Here is a 17726-nt window from a genome sequence, read left to right as displayed (position 1 = left end):
CTGATCCAGTGTCAACAAGGTACCTGCCACAGACCAATGCTTCAGTACAGTACAACAGGTTGCATCTAGGCCTGGTCACAGCTGGCATTCAGTTGCGAACAAGGGCTTGAGATCAGCTGCTGCTTTGTTGCTGGGTGCTCGAGCCATGCTGCCCATCGCCTGGTCTCCTGCCACTGCACCTGCTGCTCTCTTGCTGTGAGTGCACCAACCAATCAGTTTGTGAGCCTAGTGCTGCTGCCTGAGCTGGCAAAATCTGCATGTGGAACTCCAGATTGGTCTCTGTGGCTGCGGGAGGCTTATGTGTCGACACGGAATGAAGGTGGCTGGTGGGGGCAAGAGTCATAGGCCGCTGCGGATGCCACGCTTGGTGCCATTACCAGCAAGTTAAACACCCTGTCTGGCAGGTCCACTATGAATTGCAGTTGCATGTCACTTTGCATGTCTATGCACACCCAGGTAGTGCGCTACAGCAAATAAGAAACCATGTCTGGCCACGAGGCCCCACAGGTGGCACAAGAGCTGCAAAGGCCTCCGATCACAGCTTTCTTCTTGGTGCAGCAGTTGCTAAACTTGCTGCTCCTCGAATGATGAAATTCGGCACATCGACTCTTCCTTAAGCTGTTGCTGCATCTGCAGGGCTGTTATTATGTCCCATACTTTGGCCACATAATTCTGATCAGCTGGTTCCCGACATGTCTGAATTTTCTAAGGTCACATGTGATATTCTTGCTTAGGAAAAATGGCTCCACTTGGCTAAACAACATGAATGGGTGATGGGAGTCAGAAGGGGGCAGCCTAACCAACACACATCCAATGCTTGTTGCTGCTCCAGCAGCAGCATACGGAAGCAGTGTGGCGCTGATTTACATGCGCGAATTATCGTTGGCTGGCTCCGAGTTGACAGAGTCTGTGCGTGGGCTGTGCCTGCGCCTTGCATTCTAGGAACTGATTATGTACCTACAGCTTGCCTTTGGCGATCCTCCGCAGTTTCCGTTGCCCTATTCCACTAAGTTCTTATGCTTAAGGGTACGCACTAAAAATACAAACAAAAAGAATAAACGTTCATGCCCAAGTGTTGTCTGCATGAGACTGTGGGTCAGCACAGAAACGTTCAAAAGTGAGTTCACTTGCAATTGCTGGTCACTCACACTGATAAAGTCTGTCACCATATGCACTGCTGTCCCTGTTTGTGTTCTGTGTGTCTGTGGATGGTATATTTTTGCCGAGCTTTATCCTACCTGTGCGTGGGGGTATGCGTGGGCGAATATCGGCCTGTTGGCTGTGTCATCTGCAATTGCTGTGGTAACAGCTGCCACATGCCAAAGCAGTATGTTCTATTTGATTCAGTGCCAGATGTTTTATGAAAGAAGGCTAGAAAATTGCCAGGTAACACATGGATACATTTTACTGATTTTAATGAACATTAGTGCCTACATTGATAATGAAAATATTCTTATTTCTTGGGAAATGGCAATGTACAAAGAAAAGGGCCACTTTGCTGGATTGTTGTCATTTTGTTTGTGTTTTAGTGGCAGATAGCCTTCACGATGCTTCATAATTCATTTTATGGCAATGTCACATCAATGATCCTATAGTGGCCTTCCTCTTTTTTAATAGACCCATATATAGCCATGTTTCAGGTAAATTTCCCTTGTCCATTCCTTTACCATCACAAACATGTGCTGCTATTGTATTCTGAACACACCATACAACAACCAACTGCCATAGACTATAATTTTTTCTTGATACACCACTCTGCAGCTGATAGAAAAGTTAAAAAACATAATTAGGAGATATAGAAATTAAAACAGATGATAAAATGGTGACTGCTTAAAACAAACATGGTGAAAAGTTGTGAAGAAAATACAAAAACAAAGGGTTGATGATGCTGATTAAAAACACATAGTAATCAGACAGGCACAATTAAAAAACATGGTGACAATCTGGTTTCTGTTCACAACACTTAAAAAGGGGGATGCACAACACTGAAGGGGGAGTAGAGGAAAAGCAAAAAAAGTGGAGGAGCTGATGGAGTGAAAGGACACAGGAAAGGGAGGTGGGGCAGGGTGGATGCGAGAAGGAGTGGGGAAGGCAGTGGAGAGGAAAGATAAAGGACTCAGGGGAGAGAAAGGAGACAAAGATAGAATAGGTGGGGAAAAAGCAGAAGGGGAGAAGGGGGAAGGGAACCTGGGAAAAGAACAGAGTAAGGGAGGGCGAGGTGAGGATCAGAGTTGATAGGAGGGGTAAATCGAGGGAGAGAGGGCATCATCCGGGAGGGGGAGTGGATGGAAGCCACCTTAGGAAAGGAGATGAAGGGTGTAGAGGTGGAGAGTAGTGGGGACACAACGGTGAAGGTGCGGCAGAGGGCGGGGGTTGGAGAGGACAAGACTATAACTGTATTCAAGGGTATTACAAAAGTAAAGTATTGCAGTCTAATGAGTGCAGTTCCCATACAGGTATTTTAATTTGTTATACATCCTGCATTTGCCTTCACTGCATACTTAATGGTTTCTACATCATTAATCTTTTGAAAGGATTAATCATGAAAGCAATAACATCAGCATTTACAAGTTTTTTCATACAGGAAAATGACAATATGTTTCCAAATAGTTCTTAACACCTCTAACAGGTGGTGTTACTTGTTATATTCAGAACTTTCATTGTCTGCTTTTAAATAACTCACACTCAGCTATGAAATAAAGCCAAAAAATGTACAAATAAAATTTATGCTGTGACCTCATGTTCTAAAAATGAGTGTATTTAAATATATTTTCCCATCTTTACTTAATGGTGTCATTACAGTGTGCCCATAATAAAATGGATCTTAAGCTTTAACTAATTCTCCATCACCACTGCTACAGGTATTTATTTTCCATTGGCTTATGTCAGTCTCTTCATGGGCCATCTATAAGAATCGTCTCTGGCTACCTGCAATCCTAAACCCCTCCTTTATTTTGAATTAACTGATGACATATTTATAATCTGGATCTGCTAGGGGGATTCAGTGAGTAATGCAACCCATTTTTTTCTCAGCCAATTTTGGATGAAAAATATTTCTGTTTTTGCAATTGTGGTTTCATGGTGTTCTGATAGGTGGCAGCACTATACATAACCTTCAGAATGGCCTCTGTAATGGAGGTAAATTCCAAGCAGAGTGCTGTCACTGAGTTTCTTTTGGTGGAAAGCCAGAGTATCACAGATAGTAATACGCAGTTGCAGAATGTCTACAGAGACTTAGCAGTGAAAAAAAGCACATTGAGTCTTTAGGTGAGGCATCTGTCATCATCACATCAAGGTTTTTCAAACCTGTCCAATCTGCTGTGTGCTGAAACAGCTGTGGCTCATGCAGTGTTGGATCATACAGACAGTCTCATATAACATGTTCAATGAATCAACGGATCAAAGTCAAACACCTTCTGGCACAACTGGATGTCTCTGTTGGTGACAGTGACATATTAATCCACCAGTTGAGATACTCAAAGTTGTGTGTCTGCAGGGTTCCTTGCTCCCTTAGAGAAGAGCAACAAAGAGCCATCTGTGCAAGACTTCTTCCATGTTACAAGGCTGATTGTGACAATATATTTTTTTTTTTTTTGAACATTCTTCACCACTTTGAATCTGGAACAAAACAGCAGTCAAGGAGTGTGCTAAAGAACCTCTCCTCCGAAGAAAAAGTTCAAAGCTGCATGCTCAGCTGGTAATGTCATAGCAACAGTCTTCTGGGACATGTTGTCCTTTCACATGGTGTTATGATCTACACTTAAGTGTATTGCCCTTCCCTCAGGAAATTGAAGAAATGACTTCAGTGTGTTCATTGTCACAAAACTGCAAACAAACTTTTCCTTCACCATGACAATGCAAGACCTAACACAAGTGTGCACACCCGAGAAGAGTTGACAAAACTTCATTGGACTATACTTCCTCATCCACCCTACAGCCCGGATCTTGCAGATTCTGACTTTGTTTGCCTCAATGATGGATGCATACCACGGGAAGTAGTACATGGATGCTGGAGAGGTTATTGATTCACTAAGATATTCGTTCTGACACTGAGTGGTAGAGTGTTGCCAGGCAGGCATAAAGGCTCTCACAGTAAAATGATGTAAGGCCATCACATTGAATGGAAATTATGTTGAAAAATAAGATTTTGTATCCAAAAGAGAGGGAAATAATGTGGTGTCTTGGATTCTTGAATAAAACCAACCTTCTTCCAGAAAAAAAATGAGTTGTATTACTTGCTGAATGATGCTTGCATAATGTTACAGTTCCATCCTTATTCATAGGGAATACCAGTACTTTTATCTAATGTTTCATTTGGTCTTCCCCAGCTTAGTAAGCCATCTGCCTAATTGGAAATCTCCATCTCACTGATATCTCCATACGAACCTCTGTTGCTATCAAACCTTTCAATCACCAATAATAGCTCAACTTTGTCATCTGTCATCCACTGTCTGTCTTGCCAATTGTGATCTATATGACTGCATTAACAAACAGTGTTTCTACCTTTACAGTGAGACTGCAGGTTAGACAGAAGGTGATTCTTGAGTAGACCAAACTGTCTCTTCAAACATTGTCCAGAAACAGATTTCACATTCCTTAACCCCACATGCAAGAAACTGTCCTTGACCAACTAAAAAGGAATTCCATGTTGATTATTCAGTAACATGCAGGACAGTATAAACTGAATTACTTTCCACACCAACCCTTCTTATAGCCCTGTCAGTGGTATTTCCTCTCCCATCATAGGAAGAGTTAATTGCATAAAGCGTGTGTGTGTGTGTGTGTGTGTGTGTGTGTGTGTGTGTGTGTGTGTGTGTGTGTGTGTGTTCTCTGTGAATGAATGCTGCCAAAATATTTTGTTGTACTAGATATTTATTAAGAAAGTGTATAATTCAGAAGGGAAAGAAATATATGTAGTTATTCTATAGAAAATGGTTTCAAAGGTTATGTAATTTGGAACTGTCAGGGATGCAAATGATTCAAGTGAGAGGAATATGTTATTACATTCTCTTTACAGCTCATATTTAAGAGTATGGTTTCAGAAAAGCACATGCTGATGCTGAATTCAAGCTTTTATGCTCACATTGCGTGTGATTTTGCTAAGGATTGTTGTAGGAAAAGGAAAGTATTCTTCCTTGACTACATCCAGACGTTCCCTTTGTGCTACTATTGTTGGATCTCACCCACTCATTGATTTTAGGGTGCCTAAAGGATGCTGCATTCTTGGGATGCTGTACACTAGTTCAAACAAATAACATTAGTAGTTTTATTTCTATAAAATAGATTGACAATACTTATCTTTAATTACAACAAATGTCACTAGAGAGAGGTGACATACAAACAGTAAATGATCTTCGCTATAGACAAAGTCCATGTAAGGTGGATACACAGTTGTGGATAACTGATCTGCGAGTTCTGCCCAATAGTGTCTGTATACAGAGCCGATCTGAGTGGCCGAAACTGGCAGTGCTTATATTCACTTCTTGCAGATGTCACTTGTGGTGTGGCGCGATCCTTATAAGTAAGCAATTGGCTAATGTTTCCTCACCGCCTTCTCTGATCTTCCATTCTTCATCTGCTTCCAGCGCTTGAGGTTATACCAGAACAATTGTGGTACATTTTGTCTGTGCATAAAGTTGCAACAGCACAAAATAGACAAGACTGTAGTTTTGTGTAGCAAAAAGACAACTGATTAAATTGTGCCCAACAGTATTTTCCATGATTAATAAAGTTGTTCTTGAGCAATCCATTGCGTCACACGCAGAAGGTGGACACACAGCTCATGATAAGAAAGTTACTATTATATTTGCACATCCATAAGAACAATACAGATGCAGAGCTGCAATTATCTATACTTGCCAACTACATGGGAAGGGGCAGTATTATAGTTACTTACTTGCAAATAACTCAACTGCTTGGAAGTTCCATCCCCAGCTAACAAGAAATTTTGTGCCCCCACACAGCACCGTGTGATTTTAGAAATGTAAAAAATGATGTGTACTGACAACACAACTGTTTATTGTTCATTTTTCTTCTATCTCACCATCCTATATTGTCTCATTGACCATTTATTGTATCTCATTGGATAGGAGAGGCTACAAAAATAACAGGTGTCTTTTATCAGTATGAGGATACCATAGAAATACTCACTGTGCTGTATCACAGGAAAGGTATTATCCATTAAAAGTTTATTTAATTTCTTAGATGTCCCCCCCCCCCCCCCCCCCCCCCCTGGTAGCTGAGTGGTCAGTGCGATGGAATGTCACACCACAGGGCTTGGGTTTGATTTCCAGTTGTGTCAGATATTTTCTCCATTCAGGGGCTGGATGTTGTGTTGTTATCATCATCATTTCATCTCCATCAACACACAAGTCGCCAAAGTGGCATCAACTCGAAAGACTTGCACCAGCCGATCCGTCTATCTGACAGCAGACCCTAGCCACACGGCATTCCCATTTCTTGGAGCCATCTTTGGAGAGGGCATGTCATGTAAGGTCCATAATGAGAAAACTGGACTAATTGTGATAATTACAGTAGCAAACAATCAATAAAGAGTGTGTTTTTGAGTGACCACTCAATGGGACAATTCCATTGTAGCCACACAATTTCAGCTAATGATCTTGTCGTTGATACTAGACATGGCAAGCTGTCATTTAACCTCTACTTGCTGCATGGACTCCAGCCAGAGTATTAGAAGTATTATGCGTAAAATGGAATTATCAACTTTTGTGCACATCCAACAGTATACCTATTATCAAACATGAGAGGCAAATATCAGGAATCAATAAGGCACTACATCTTCATCTATTTGAAATGTGACTGTGATAGCTAGGAAGATAAATTATAGCTGTGTAATATACAGTCACTTGCCACATTATTACACTTGTCTTGAATTTATAACATAATAAAAGTTTAAGAGGCTCATAATACTACAAAGATTATTATGATCAATGTAAATGGATTGATTTAATTTCTTTCAACACTACTAGTTATTAATAACTGACAAACTACACAGTTTTAATATTAATCAGTGTTTTTTTAAGTGTCCAATAAGTGGAACTAGGCCTAACTTCTTCATATTTTGTCATGCAACATTTAGCAGCAATTAATGCTTCAGTTTGCCCCAGCATACTGTGAATACAGGCCTGTACAGTATCCTGCATCTATAGGTGATGACAATAGACCAGAATAATCTTTTCAATGAGGCAAATGCTTGTGGTGATTGTTTCCTTTGCCACAGAACCTTTTGCCAGCTACCAAATATTTGCAGTTGGTTCATGTGAGGCAAATTTCCTGGCCTGGGTAACAAATGAAACTTTTCTTACTGCAAAAAGGTTTTTACTGCTCATGTTGTGTAGCATGGAGCTCTGTCCTGCATAAACACATATTGTTCTCCTTTAGGAAACCATTCTTTTATTTAGATAGTAGTCTCTTCCTCATACTGGTCTCGCTGTGTTGTTCCCTCAATCATTTACACACATCCAGGGCCTTTGCCACTGATGACAGACCATATCATGACTTGGGTGGGATGTTTCACAGTGTGCAGAATACAGTCAGGATTGTACTTTTCACAAGTGTTCAAACTGATATTTATTTACCAAAATTTCAGATGTGATATTTATTTACCAAAATTTCAGATGTGAACTCATCAGTAAAGCAAACCTGCAACAAAATGAAAAAGCCAAAAAAAAATTGCTTTACAACTGGTTGAGCTCAGAATATTTATTTATCACTATGAAAGCAAATACTGCCAAATTTAATGATACTTGTTGTTTTCAAATGTCCAGATTTCAATGCTTGTGCTCTTTTGCCCAAGCAAGATGTTCTGGCATCATAGCAGCAGTTAATTTGGGCTTGAAGACAGGCCTACAAACCTTGAAAGCCATATGGGGAAGTTTTAATTGCACAGTTCTTTCAGAATCAGTAATGCCACTGTGTTCTGGTTCCATTTCATTTTTTCTGTAGAAGCAAACCAATTCTCATGGCATATCTCTTTCAAGGAGTCTTCTATCATATTTGTTCATCCTTTGAGGGATTAATTCCTTACAAAATCAGCTGCCTTTGTTGCATAAATTACAGATGATTTTAATATTCCTAGTCTTCAAGCAATCTTCTAATTTTAATACAAGGTGGTGTCAATGAATTCTTTTAACTCTGCAGTCTTTGAGGTATCAAATCATTTACTTTACCCATTGTTTTCATGTCTTGTTCTATCTAAAATCACTCACTTGTCAGAATCTTTATCATTAGAGTCTATTGGTGGTAAGTACATGTGTAAACTGATAATACTAAATGTTAATAATGCACTCACACTTCAAAGACATCTGCTGTTGCTGTTCTCAAGAATGTATTTGCCAATCATTTATCAATAACCTCAGCTCTCCCAAGAATTATGTAGCACAACAAATGAGCTAATTTCATTCAATAATAGTGTTACAGAAGAAGCTTTGTAGCATTGTGGTGTAGTGGTTATGATACTAAACTGTTGCATGGAGGGTTGTGAGTTCAAAACTCACATGGACTGTACAATTTTAATTTCTATATTCGGTTCAAGAACATTCTAGAAGTATCCACAAATGTCAAGAATCAATATACTGAAATGTTCTGTAGCTGTATATATACTGTATGTATTCTGGCCAGAGGTAGTTTGCTCTGCACTCTTCTATGTGCAAGCACTGAATAAACCTTCGTTAAGTGAAGTTAGTGTTCGTCATTCATCTAATTACATTTCCTTTGATATGACAATAGCTTTTTAACAGTATTCAACCTATTAAACCATGATTAGGTGAGCCAGTTTATGAAACCAAATCTCAAAAATAAATGAAATGTCAAAAAATTCAGTGTGTCTAATATTATGGCCATGGACTATACAGGTCCTACATTCTCAGGTGAAAAATACAGAGATTTATTATGTACAAATTTAGTTTTCTGTATTCACAACCAACATTTCATCATGATTCAGATGATTACCTTCGCTGTGAAATGTACCAGAATTTTAAATGTAGAGGTGTAGTTCTGTGCATTCAGCTTCAATAGTTCCTCTTGATTTACGTAACTCAGCAAACATATGGATAAAATACTCTGAGTGTGATAGACGTGATGATCCATGTCATGTTACATGCAATCAATTTCAGGCACTCCTAGTTCTACTCATTCCATTGTAAGCAGTTTTCACAAGACAAGTGTAATTTTGGATTGCATTTAGGAAATAATTTCTGTATATTTTAATTACAGAAATATTTCTTGTTTCTAGGTGTTTCAGGCAAAGTCATTTCCATTATCTAGTAAGTTTGATCACAGCAGCAGAATGGATGTCAATGATGTGAAGCAGAGAATACAACAGCAGGCACCAGAGAAGAAGAAAAATGACTCTGAAGCTTCAGCAGATGAGGGAGAACCAGAATGTGGAATGACTTTCATTCGAAGACATAATGTTGAATCATCCCACATGGAATCTTCACACATAATGCAACACAATGTAAATGGTAAATGAATCTTGTGTTAATACCTCATATATGATCTCTACTTTCTCTTAATTTACTGGAGCAATTTATTATTATTTTAGAGCACAGAGGCTTGACGGGGTATACAGAAGATTCAGATTCTGACAATGAGGATGGTGTTTTAGAAAAGTTAGCCAGCGCTATTGGCCATTTGTTCACAGGGTAATATATCTTTGTTCAGAAGTAATGTGTAGTTACCTGTAATGCTTGAAAGGAAATACTAATATAGCTATCCCTTTAGTGACAGCAGTGATGGGGAGATAAGTGAATCAGAAGATTCAAGTGGAGCTGAGCCTTCTGTCGAGACAGAGGAGGCCTCTGAAATGACAGTCAGCTGTAATGAGACTGTGATTGGAAGAGATGAAAGGGCAGTCTTTCTCAAAAAACAAGGTACTCAATTTTTTTGTTGCTTTGATAATCCATGGCCATAATCTTCTCTCTCTCTCTCTCTCTGAGGGAGAAGAAGGCAGTTGCTTATCTTATTCAAATTCAAATTCTTTATTCATCCAGAAAATCCAGATTGGGATGTTATTTGCACATGAGTGCACACACACACACACACACACACACACACACACACACACACACACACACACACACACACACATATATATTTACTAACTTCAAAATAGACTGTAATAGTAAAATAAATTAATTCTATTAGACCTTTCTTTAGGAGCAGTAGCAGCTTTGCACATTGTTGCTTCAAGTTTGCTGTGTTCCACTTGGTCTATAATTCTGTGACTGAATAGAAGCAGTGACCTAACAAGAATGACTTTATAGATTTATAGAACAGTGAAAATTAGGAACTAACTTTAATTTTATGTGACAAACCATTGTACATTTGTATAGCACTAACTTTTTTGTTGTGGAGGTTTTAAAGGCTGATGTCCTTATTGACTGGAAATGGAGTTTATTATTCTGTCTGGTATCATGTTCATTTATGTTAAAGTTTTTATTTATCTCTTTTAAATTTTTCCTCACATATTTACATGTTTCTAGCATAAACTTGCAGGAGAATGGGAGGCACCTACAGGAATCTGTTTGTCATGCATGGTGCATTGCTCTCATAGCCCCCCCCCTCCCCCCTCCCCCCCTCCCCCAAGAAGATGACTGAGCTAGCACTAGAACTACCCCAGAATACAATCTCATTCTGTATAATGCTGTGGAATTGGGCAAAGTATGCAATTTGCATTGAGATTTGATTCGATTCGATTCGATTCAGTTTTCTTTCCATAGACCCTAAAAGAGATGATTTTCGTGGATGTGGAACATGTCAGAAATTATAACATAAAAAAATAAAACGTTTGAATATAATACTTACTACCATGATAATTTGTCAGGATATTGTCAAATTAATTGAACACAATGCAGTAAACTGGAACAGCTAATATTTACAGAATTAATATGCTGTCAGAATGAAACATTGTTATGCAGTACTAATAAATTTATCATACACGAAATATCTAATCTTGACTGTTGTGACCAAGTGCTGTCAAAACTGAAATCTAACAGACATTTTTACTTAAGCTGGCATAATGGTCTCTGTTAAGATATTCATCTATAAAGTAGAAGGAGTAGCCTATCAAAAAGCTTCACAAACTCTCTTTAAACTGTGCTTTATCTTTTACCAAGTTTTTAATGGTTACTGGCAGTTAATTGAAAATGTGTGTTCCTGAACATTGGACCCCTTTTTGGACCAATATAAGTGATTTTAGGTCTTCATGTAGATTTTTCTTATTCCTAGTATTGATACTATGTATTGAGCTATTGGTTGGAAATAGAGATATATTACTTGCAACAACTTTCATTACAGAATAATGATACTGAGAAGCAGTGTGTAGAATACAAATTTCCATGAACAGGTTTCTACATTATGTTCGTGAATTTACACCACAAATTATTCTTATCACATACTTTTGCACCCTAAAACTTTTGCTTGATTTGATGAGTTGCCCCAGAATATGATCCCATATGACATAACAGAATGAAAGAAAACATAGTATGCAAGTTTTTTATACTTACATCTCCTACATCTGACATCATTCTCACTGCAAATACAGACTTGTTTAGGTGCTTAAGCAGTCCTGTGGTATGCCTTTCCCATTTGAATTTATTATCGAGTTGTAATCCCACAAATTTAACACTGCCAACCTCTTCAATCTGCATGTCTTCATATGTTATACTTATGCTGGAAGGAAATCTCTTACAGGTTCTGAACTGCATATAGTGGGTCTCCTCGAAGTTTAGTGACAATGGATTAGCTTCAAACCACTCATTAATGTCAGTGAAAATTTGGTTAGCAATTATTTCTAAATGTGTACTTGACTTTCTACTTATTGCAATGTTGTATCATCTGCAAACAAAATACACTTAGTATCTGACAGTCTAACAGATGAGAGGTTATCATCATATACAAGAAAAAGCAATGGACCCAAGATGGAACATTGGGGAACACCACATGTAATTAATTCCCAGTCAGATGAAGACTGACTGCTTACTGCTCAGGTACTTTGCAATGACACCGTTTGTTTCCTGTTAGATAGATAAGACTCAAACCATTTCGCAGCATTGCCGGTGACACCATAATATGCAAATTTACTTAAGAGAATGCCGTGGTTCACAAAATCAAAGGCTTTTGACAGGTCACAGAAAATGCCAGTAGCCTCTAATTTATTATCTAATGAATTAAGTACATTCTCACTGTAAGTGTAAATAGCTTTCTCTTTCTCAGAACCCTTAAGAAATCCAAACTGTGACTTGGACAATATATTATTTTCAGTCAAATGCTTAAGAAGATCCTTAAACACTACTTTTTCAGACCCACTAGAATACTTAGATTTTAAGGATATTATGATGGATGCTACTTCTCTGGGAGAAGTGAGTGTCATTTCCATTTTACTGAAGTTATTTTTAAAGACTGGTCTCAGAAACTCTATTGCACTGTTCACCGAACCTGATAACCCCAAGCTGTCGTCAACAGAAATGAAGTACTTGTTTAAGAGGTTTGCAACATTACTTGCACTTCTTAACAATGTCTAACTTATTTTTAGAGCTATCTGTCCCTCTTCCTTTTTGGCCCCACCTGTCTCTGTCTTCACTATATCCAATACAGTTTTTATTTTGTTCCTGATGTAATTATCTTTTTCTCGTAATAAAGTTGCTTCAATTTCTGGATTACTTGCTTTAATATTTTGCTGTATTCTTTGTAATGCATTACAATTGTAACATCAGAGCTGTTACTAGATAGCAGATTCAGTCTCCTTTTTGTTCCACATTATATCTTTATTCCTTGTCTAATCCACAGTTTACTTTTGGGCTTCTATGTGATTTGAGTTACCCTTAGAGGAAAACAATTTTCAAAAGTGGAACTAACTTTATTAATGAATGCTTTGTATTTTCCATTTGAGTCAGAAGTATTGTAAATATCCATCCACTTCATGCCTTTGAGCAATTTCCTGAATTTATCAATTTTTGACTTATTTATTACACCTCCTGTAGTCAGATTTAACAGGTTTTTTTATCCTGACAAGTTTCAACATTTAACGCAAGATACTGCATGTCGTGGTCAGATAGCCCATTTACTATTGTTTTTGTGATATGACCTTTTCCCTTAGATTTGTCTACAAAGAGCATTTGCATATCCTAGTAGCAAAGTTGACAGTAGGAACTAAATTGAATGATAGTGTTACTGACTGCAGTAATTGTTCACTAACAGAGCTATTCAATAAATCCACATTAAAGTCACCAGCAACCACCATTTCCTTGTTTGTTACCAAGAGAGGGGACAGCAGATCTTCTGGATTTTTTATGAAGAGGTTAAATTTTCCTAATGCTGATCTGTATATACCTACTATTATAAAGGACTTATCATGAAATACTACTTCTGTTGCATGAACTTCTAAGTGCTGCTCTGAGCAAAATTTATTAATATCAATGTTCTTGAAATCAAAACAGTTTCTGAGAAATGTGGCAATTCCTCCTTTCTCCATATTTTCTCTACCGAAGTGAGAAGCTAACTTGAATCCTGTAGCATTTAAGATGTCTATACCAGTGGTCACACAATGTTCAGAGAGGCAGATTAAATCAACTGATTTGTCCAACTGTAATTCCTTAACACAAATAAGCAACTCATTAAGCTGACCCCTTAGTCCTTGGATATTCTGATGCAATAACAATAACTGATATATGTGCACTGGCTGAATTACAACTGGATGAACATAATTTTCCTGCCAATCAGAGGCTGTCTGCATGAATTGTGTAACATTAAAATTTGCTTTCTGGCTGCCTGTTTTATCAATGTGAATGTCATTTTCAGCCTGCTTCTGAACATCTTTTATTTCTGCCCTCCCTACCTTTAAAAAAGCTGCTGATCTGTCACTTGTAACCACTGGTACTTTACCACTTGTGACAATGTCTCTCCTTAAGTTATTTGCTATTAGCCCAGACAGTTTTCCCTTCCATTTCCTGTTGAGGTGAAGGCGATGCCTTGTATAGTCCCACATGCTGATAGAGTCAACAGGAACCACACTGATATGAGACCCCATATCTGATCCAAGCAGCCGCTCCACCTCTAGATTAACTCTCCTAACAGAAGAGTTTAAATGAGGCCAGTCATGTCACCTCAAAACAGACACAAGCCCAGCACCAGTATGTCTCGTTGGTGAAGCTATCATTACCAGGTCACTCTCAGTTGAATAATTAGGGTTCCTATCTATGCTGTTATCCACCCCACCCGCTATTACCACAGTGGCTTCCTTTTTGAACTCTTTGCAAACTGAAACTACATCCTCTATCACCTGACCCAGTCTGGCACTAGGTTAAAAAAAATTGTGACCTCACCCTAGTTCATCCTGCAACAGTTGGCCAACACCTCTACCATATGAACTACCTAACAACAAAACTATCTTTTTATTTACAGCTTTTTCTGACTTCTTACTTTTCAAACACTTTTTGAAAGTTTGTTGTGTCCTGTCTATCCCTTCATCTATTTGTGGCTCATCAGTTTCCTGCTGTGGCAACAGATCAAACCTGTTTTCCACATTCACAACCACACTGTTTGAGAATGTCCTACTCCTATTTCTTCTGTAACCTTTTGTCACTTCCCACCTCTCTTTCCCCTTCTCCCCCCTTAACATTTGTAGATATTGTTTCGCTTTATCTAGTTCCACCTGAAGGGCAGCAATCTTCTCCTCCTGTTCCACTATCTTTCTATCTTTACAGCAAATCCTACACAACAAATGTTTTCAGACTGGTTGCAAGGAGGAAATATTTAACTTGAACTGATTTATTCACTGAGGAAAGATAAAGAACACAATATCTGACATGTATAACACCAATGTATTTACGAGCATACTGTATAAGAAAGGAGGAAGAAATCAAAGGTGCTTCATAACCAATTATATATCAAATCAGTCATAAGGAGTGCGATATACAATTACTATTCCTTCATTCTGCCTCAGTTCTGTATATTGCTAATCTATAACTTTATATATTCCTAATCCTTGTGACAATTTTTAAAATTTTTGTTTGTACAAGGATTTTGTAAAAATGGTAGCTAATTGATTTTCTACCTGAACAATGGACCCAATCAGCATCAGCATAAGCTAGTATATGGTTTCATTGTTTTATAATGCATCTCATAATCTCATGTGCCTTTTATGTAATGCAAAATTCTCTTTAAAACTTCCTAACATGATTGCATTGGCTCACTTAGATGATGGCTGAAATAATTAACAACATAATTCGAGTTACAGAAGGCAAACATCCTGTTAATTCTTGGTATGGTAGTGTTTCATGCAGTCTTAGATCATTCTCTACTTCTCTGTAATTTATTCTCATAGCTGTGTTGATGGGCTTCCATTCATTCATACCAATTCTCTTCAACAGAGTTTCCAAATAAGTTTTCTGGCTCAAAATTATTCAAGTCTCTGTGTTATCTATCTTAATTTGCAAGAACTGTTACAAATCACCCAAATCTTCTCTTTTTAAATTTACTTCTTAAAGCTAGTTGATTTCTTCAGTTTTCATCTTATCATTAGCTAAAAGGATAATGAAATTTACATGTAACTAAATATAAACCTTAGTGTTTCAGTTCTGTAAGTATGCAGACATCCTTTAACACTTCTTTGAGCAAAGTGTGAATCTTTAACAGACTTATCAAAACTTGAATTCCAAGAACTTGAATCCTGCTTTAAACCATAAATTGCTTTGTTTAGCTTATATACAGTATCTGGTTCTACATTAAATTCTGCAGGTATTTTTACATAGATTTATTCATCTAAATTTCCATGAAAAAGAACTTTTTATGTACATCTGATGTGCAATCAATTTTTCATGATTCATAAGAGGGAGGAAAGTTTTCAGAGTTGTCAACTTTGCTATTGCAGCATACATGTTAGTATAGACAAATGCTCTTCTTTTAGAACAATCTCAAGTAGCTAGTCTAGCTTTAGAAGTACTAATATTGTCCACTTCATCACATTTCACATTACCAACCCACTTAGTGTCAATAGCCTTCCTGTTTTCAGGTAATTCCCATACATCCAGGTCTTGTTTTTGTTTATTACTCGCATCTCTTCTGCTCATGGCGTAAAGCCAATCTTCTTTATCTGATCTGTTGTAAATGTCACTGAAAGTCTCCAGAACATCCTCAATGTCCATTTCTACATTTAATGCTAATGCAGCATAGTCTTCCATCAACACAGGGTGCTTTCTTTTTGTGGCACTTCTGCAGATTTCAGGAGCTTTAACACATTTAGCTTGATTTTTGCTTGATATTGAGTCATTTCTGCAGCTTTTGACATTTCCTTTATTGATGATAATTTCATCAACGATTTTCATCAAACTTGACATATCTTCCAATAATGATTCACCTTTCTTTTGGACACCATAGCTGATATCCATTAACAAAATATCCAGCCATGATGCGCTTCTTCACTCTGGGATCATACTTTTGAGCAATCACTTCTGCAGGGAGTTATAAAAATGCTGCACAACTAAACACTTCCAGTTTCTGCAACCTTGGAATTCCACCATACAACAGAGTAGAAGAAACTCATTTTAATGCACCATTCCCCTTACAGAAGTTTTTAGTCTCACTTGGCAGATATTCATCTCTATAATCACAGCAGAATCTTCTAATCCTCAAATTCAAATGAGCTGTTTCCATTGCTTCATATTGTTTAGCATGTGCCAGTACTTCGTATTTATTTTGCATCACATATACAGTTGTAAAATGGGTATAGTCATCTACAAATGCAATGCTGTACCTTTTTCCATCGTAGACTGGGGGAGTAACAAGACCCATTAAATCACTGTGTACTAGTTCCTGTAGACATTTTGTTCTTCTCCACTGCTGACTAGGTGGAAGTCTTGTTTGCTTGGCTTCCATGCAGATGTTGCATGATTCTGGTGTCTTCAGATCTTCAATGTTCATTCCTTCCACATATATCAGTGTAATTCAACTTTTCTAACCTTTGATGCCAGATTTGCAGTATTTTCATAAGAAACACCTTGCAGGAGTTTCTAGAGATCATTATAGTGTATGTTTTGCCTCATTTCGTATTGTCATGTCAACAACACTCTTTTCTTTATGAACAGTTGTTCTTCCATTCTCAAATATGGCTTTGAAATTATTTGTTTCTAGTCTTTGCCATGACATAAAATTGTGAGTCAGTCCAGGAACAAATAAAATATTTTTGATTGTAATTGAAACTATCTTCCTGTTGATATAGCTGGCAACATTAACTTCCCTGAGCTGGATTGCCTTGAAAACAGATCTAGATTTTGCAGTGTTTATCACTACTGGTCTTTCAGGCATTTCCACATAACCAACATGTTTCAAATCATTCACAAAGGTGTTCACAACCAACATCTTTCAAATCATTCACAAAGTGTTTACTCACACCAGGGTCTTAATACCATGGAACCAGTTCATTCAAAAACACTAGTACAAAAACAAAATGCATCTGAACTAACAGAAACTCTTTAAGATTCACAAGTTACTAAGTTTGCAGGGAGTTTTATTATTTTTTGTTTCTTTTATTACTGTCAGTTCATTTGCGTCTAAGTTCATCGCTGCTATAATATTTAAAACTAAAACATTTTTCTCTTTCTGAATTACATTTGCAAATTTGTTTTTCCATTGACTTTTGCCATGACTGAAAAATGTACAGTCTACTGCAGGTTTCTTCTTATTATCTGCATGCTTATTTTCATGAT

General features: G+C 37.6%; 1 protein-coding gene across 3 annotated transcripts in view; it reads left to right on the top strand.

The window, feature by feature from the left end:
- Nucleotides 1–17726, top strand: part of LOC126297832 (intermembrane lipid transfer protein VPS13A-like) — a 759301-nt gene that overhangs the window by 447071 nt on the left and 294504 nt on the right. For all 3 annotated transcript variants that reach the window (XM_049989081.1, XM_049989080.1, XM_049989079.1), the window contains exons 35-37: nucleotides 9254–9485; nucleotides 9566–9665; nucleotides 9745–9893. In XM_049989081.1, coding sequence (XP_049845038.1) covers nucleotides 9254–9485; nucleotides 9566–9665; nucleotides 9745–9893 — 481 coding nt within the window. The remainder of the gene's footprint in view (nucleotides 1–9253; nucleotides 9486–9565; nucleotides 9666–9744; nucleotides 9894–17726) is intronic.

Source organism: Schistocerca gregaria, chromosome X (genome assembly GCF_023897955.1).
Source record: "Schistocerca gregaria isolate iqSchGreg1 chromosome X, iqSchGreg1.2, whole genome shotgun sequence".
Classification (NCBI taxonomy): Eukaryota; Metazoa; Arthropoda; class Insecta; order Orthoptera; family Acrididae; genus Schistocerca; species Schistocerca gregaria.
This window is presented reverse-complemented; position numbering and strand designations above follow the sequence as displayed.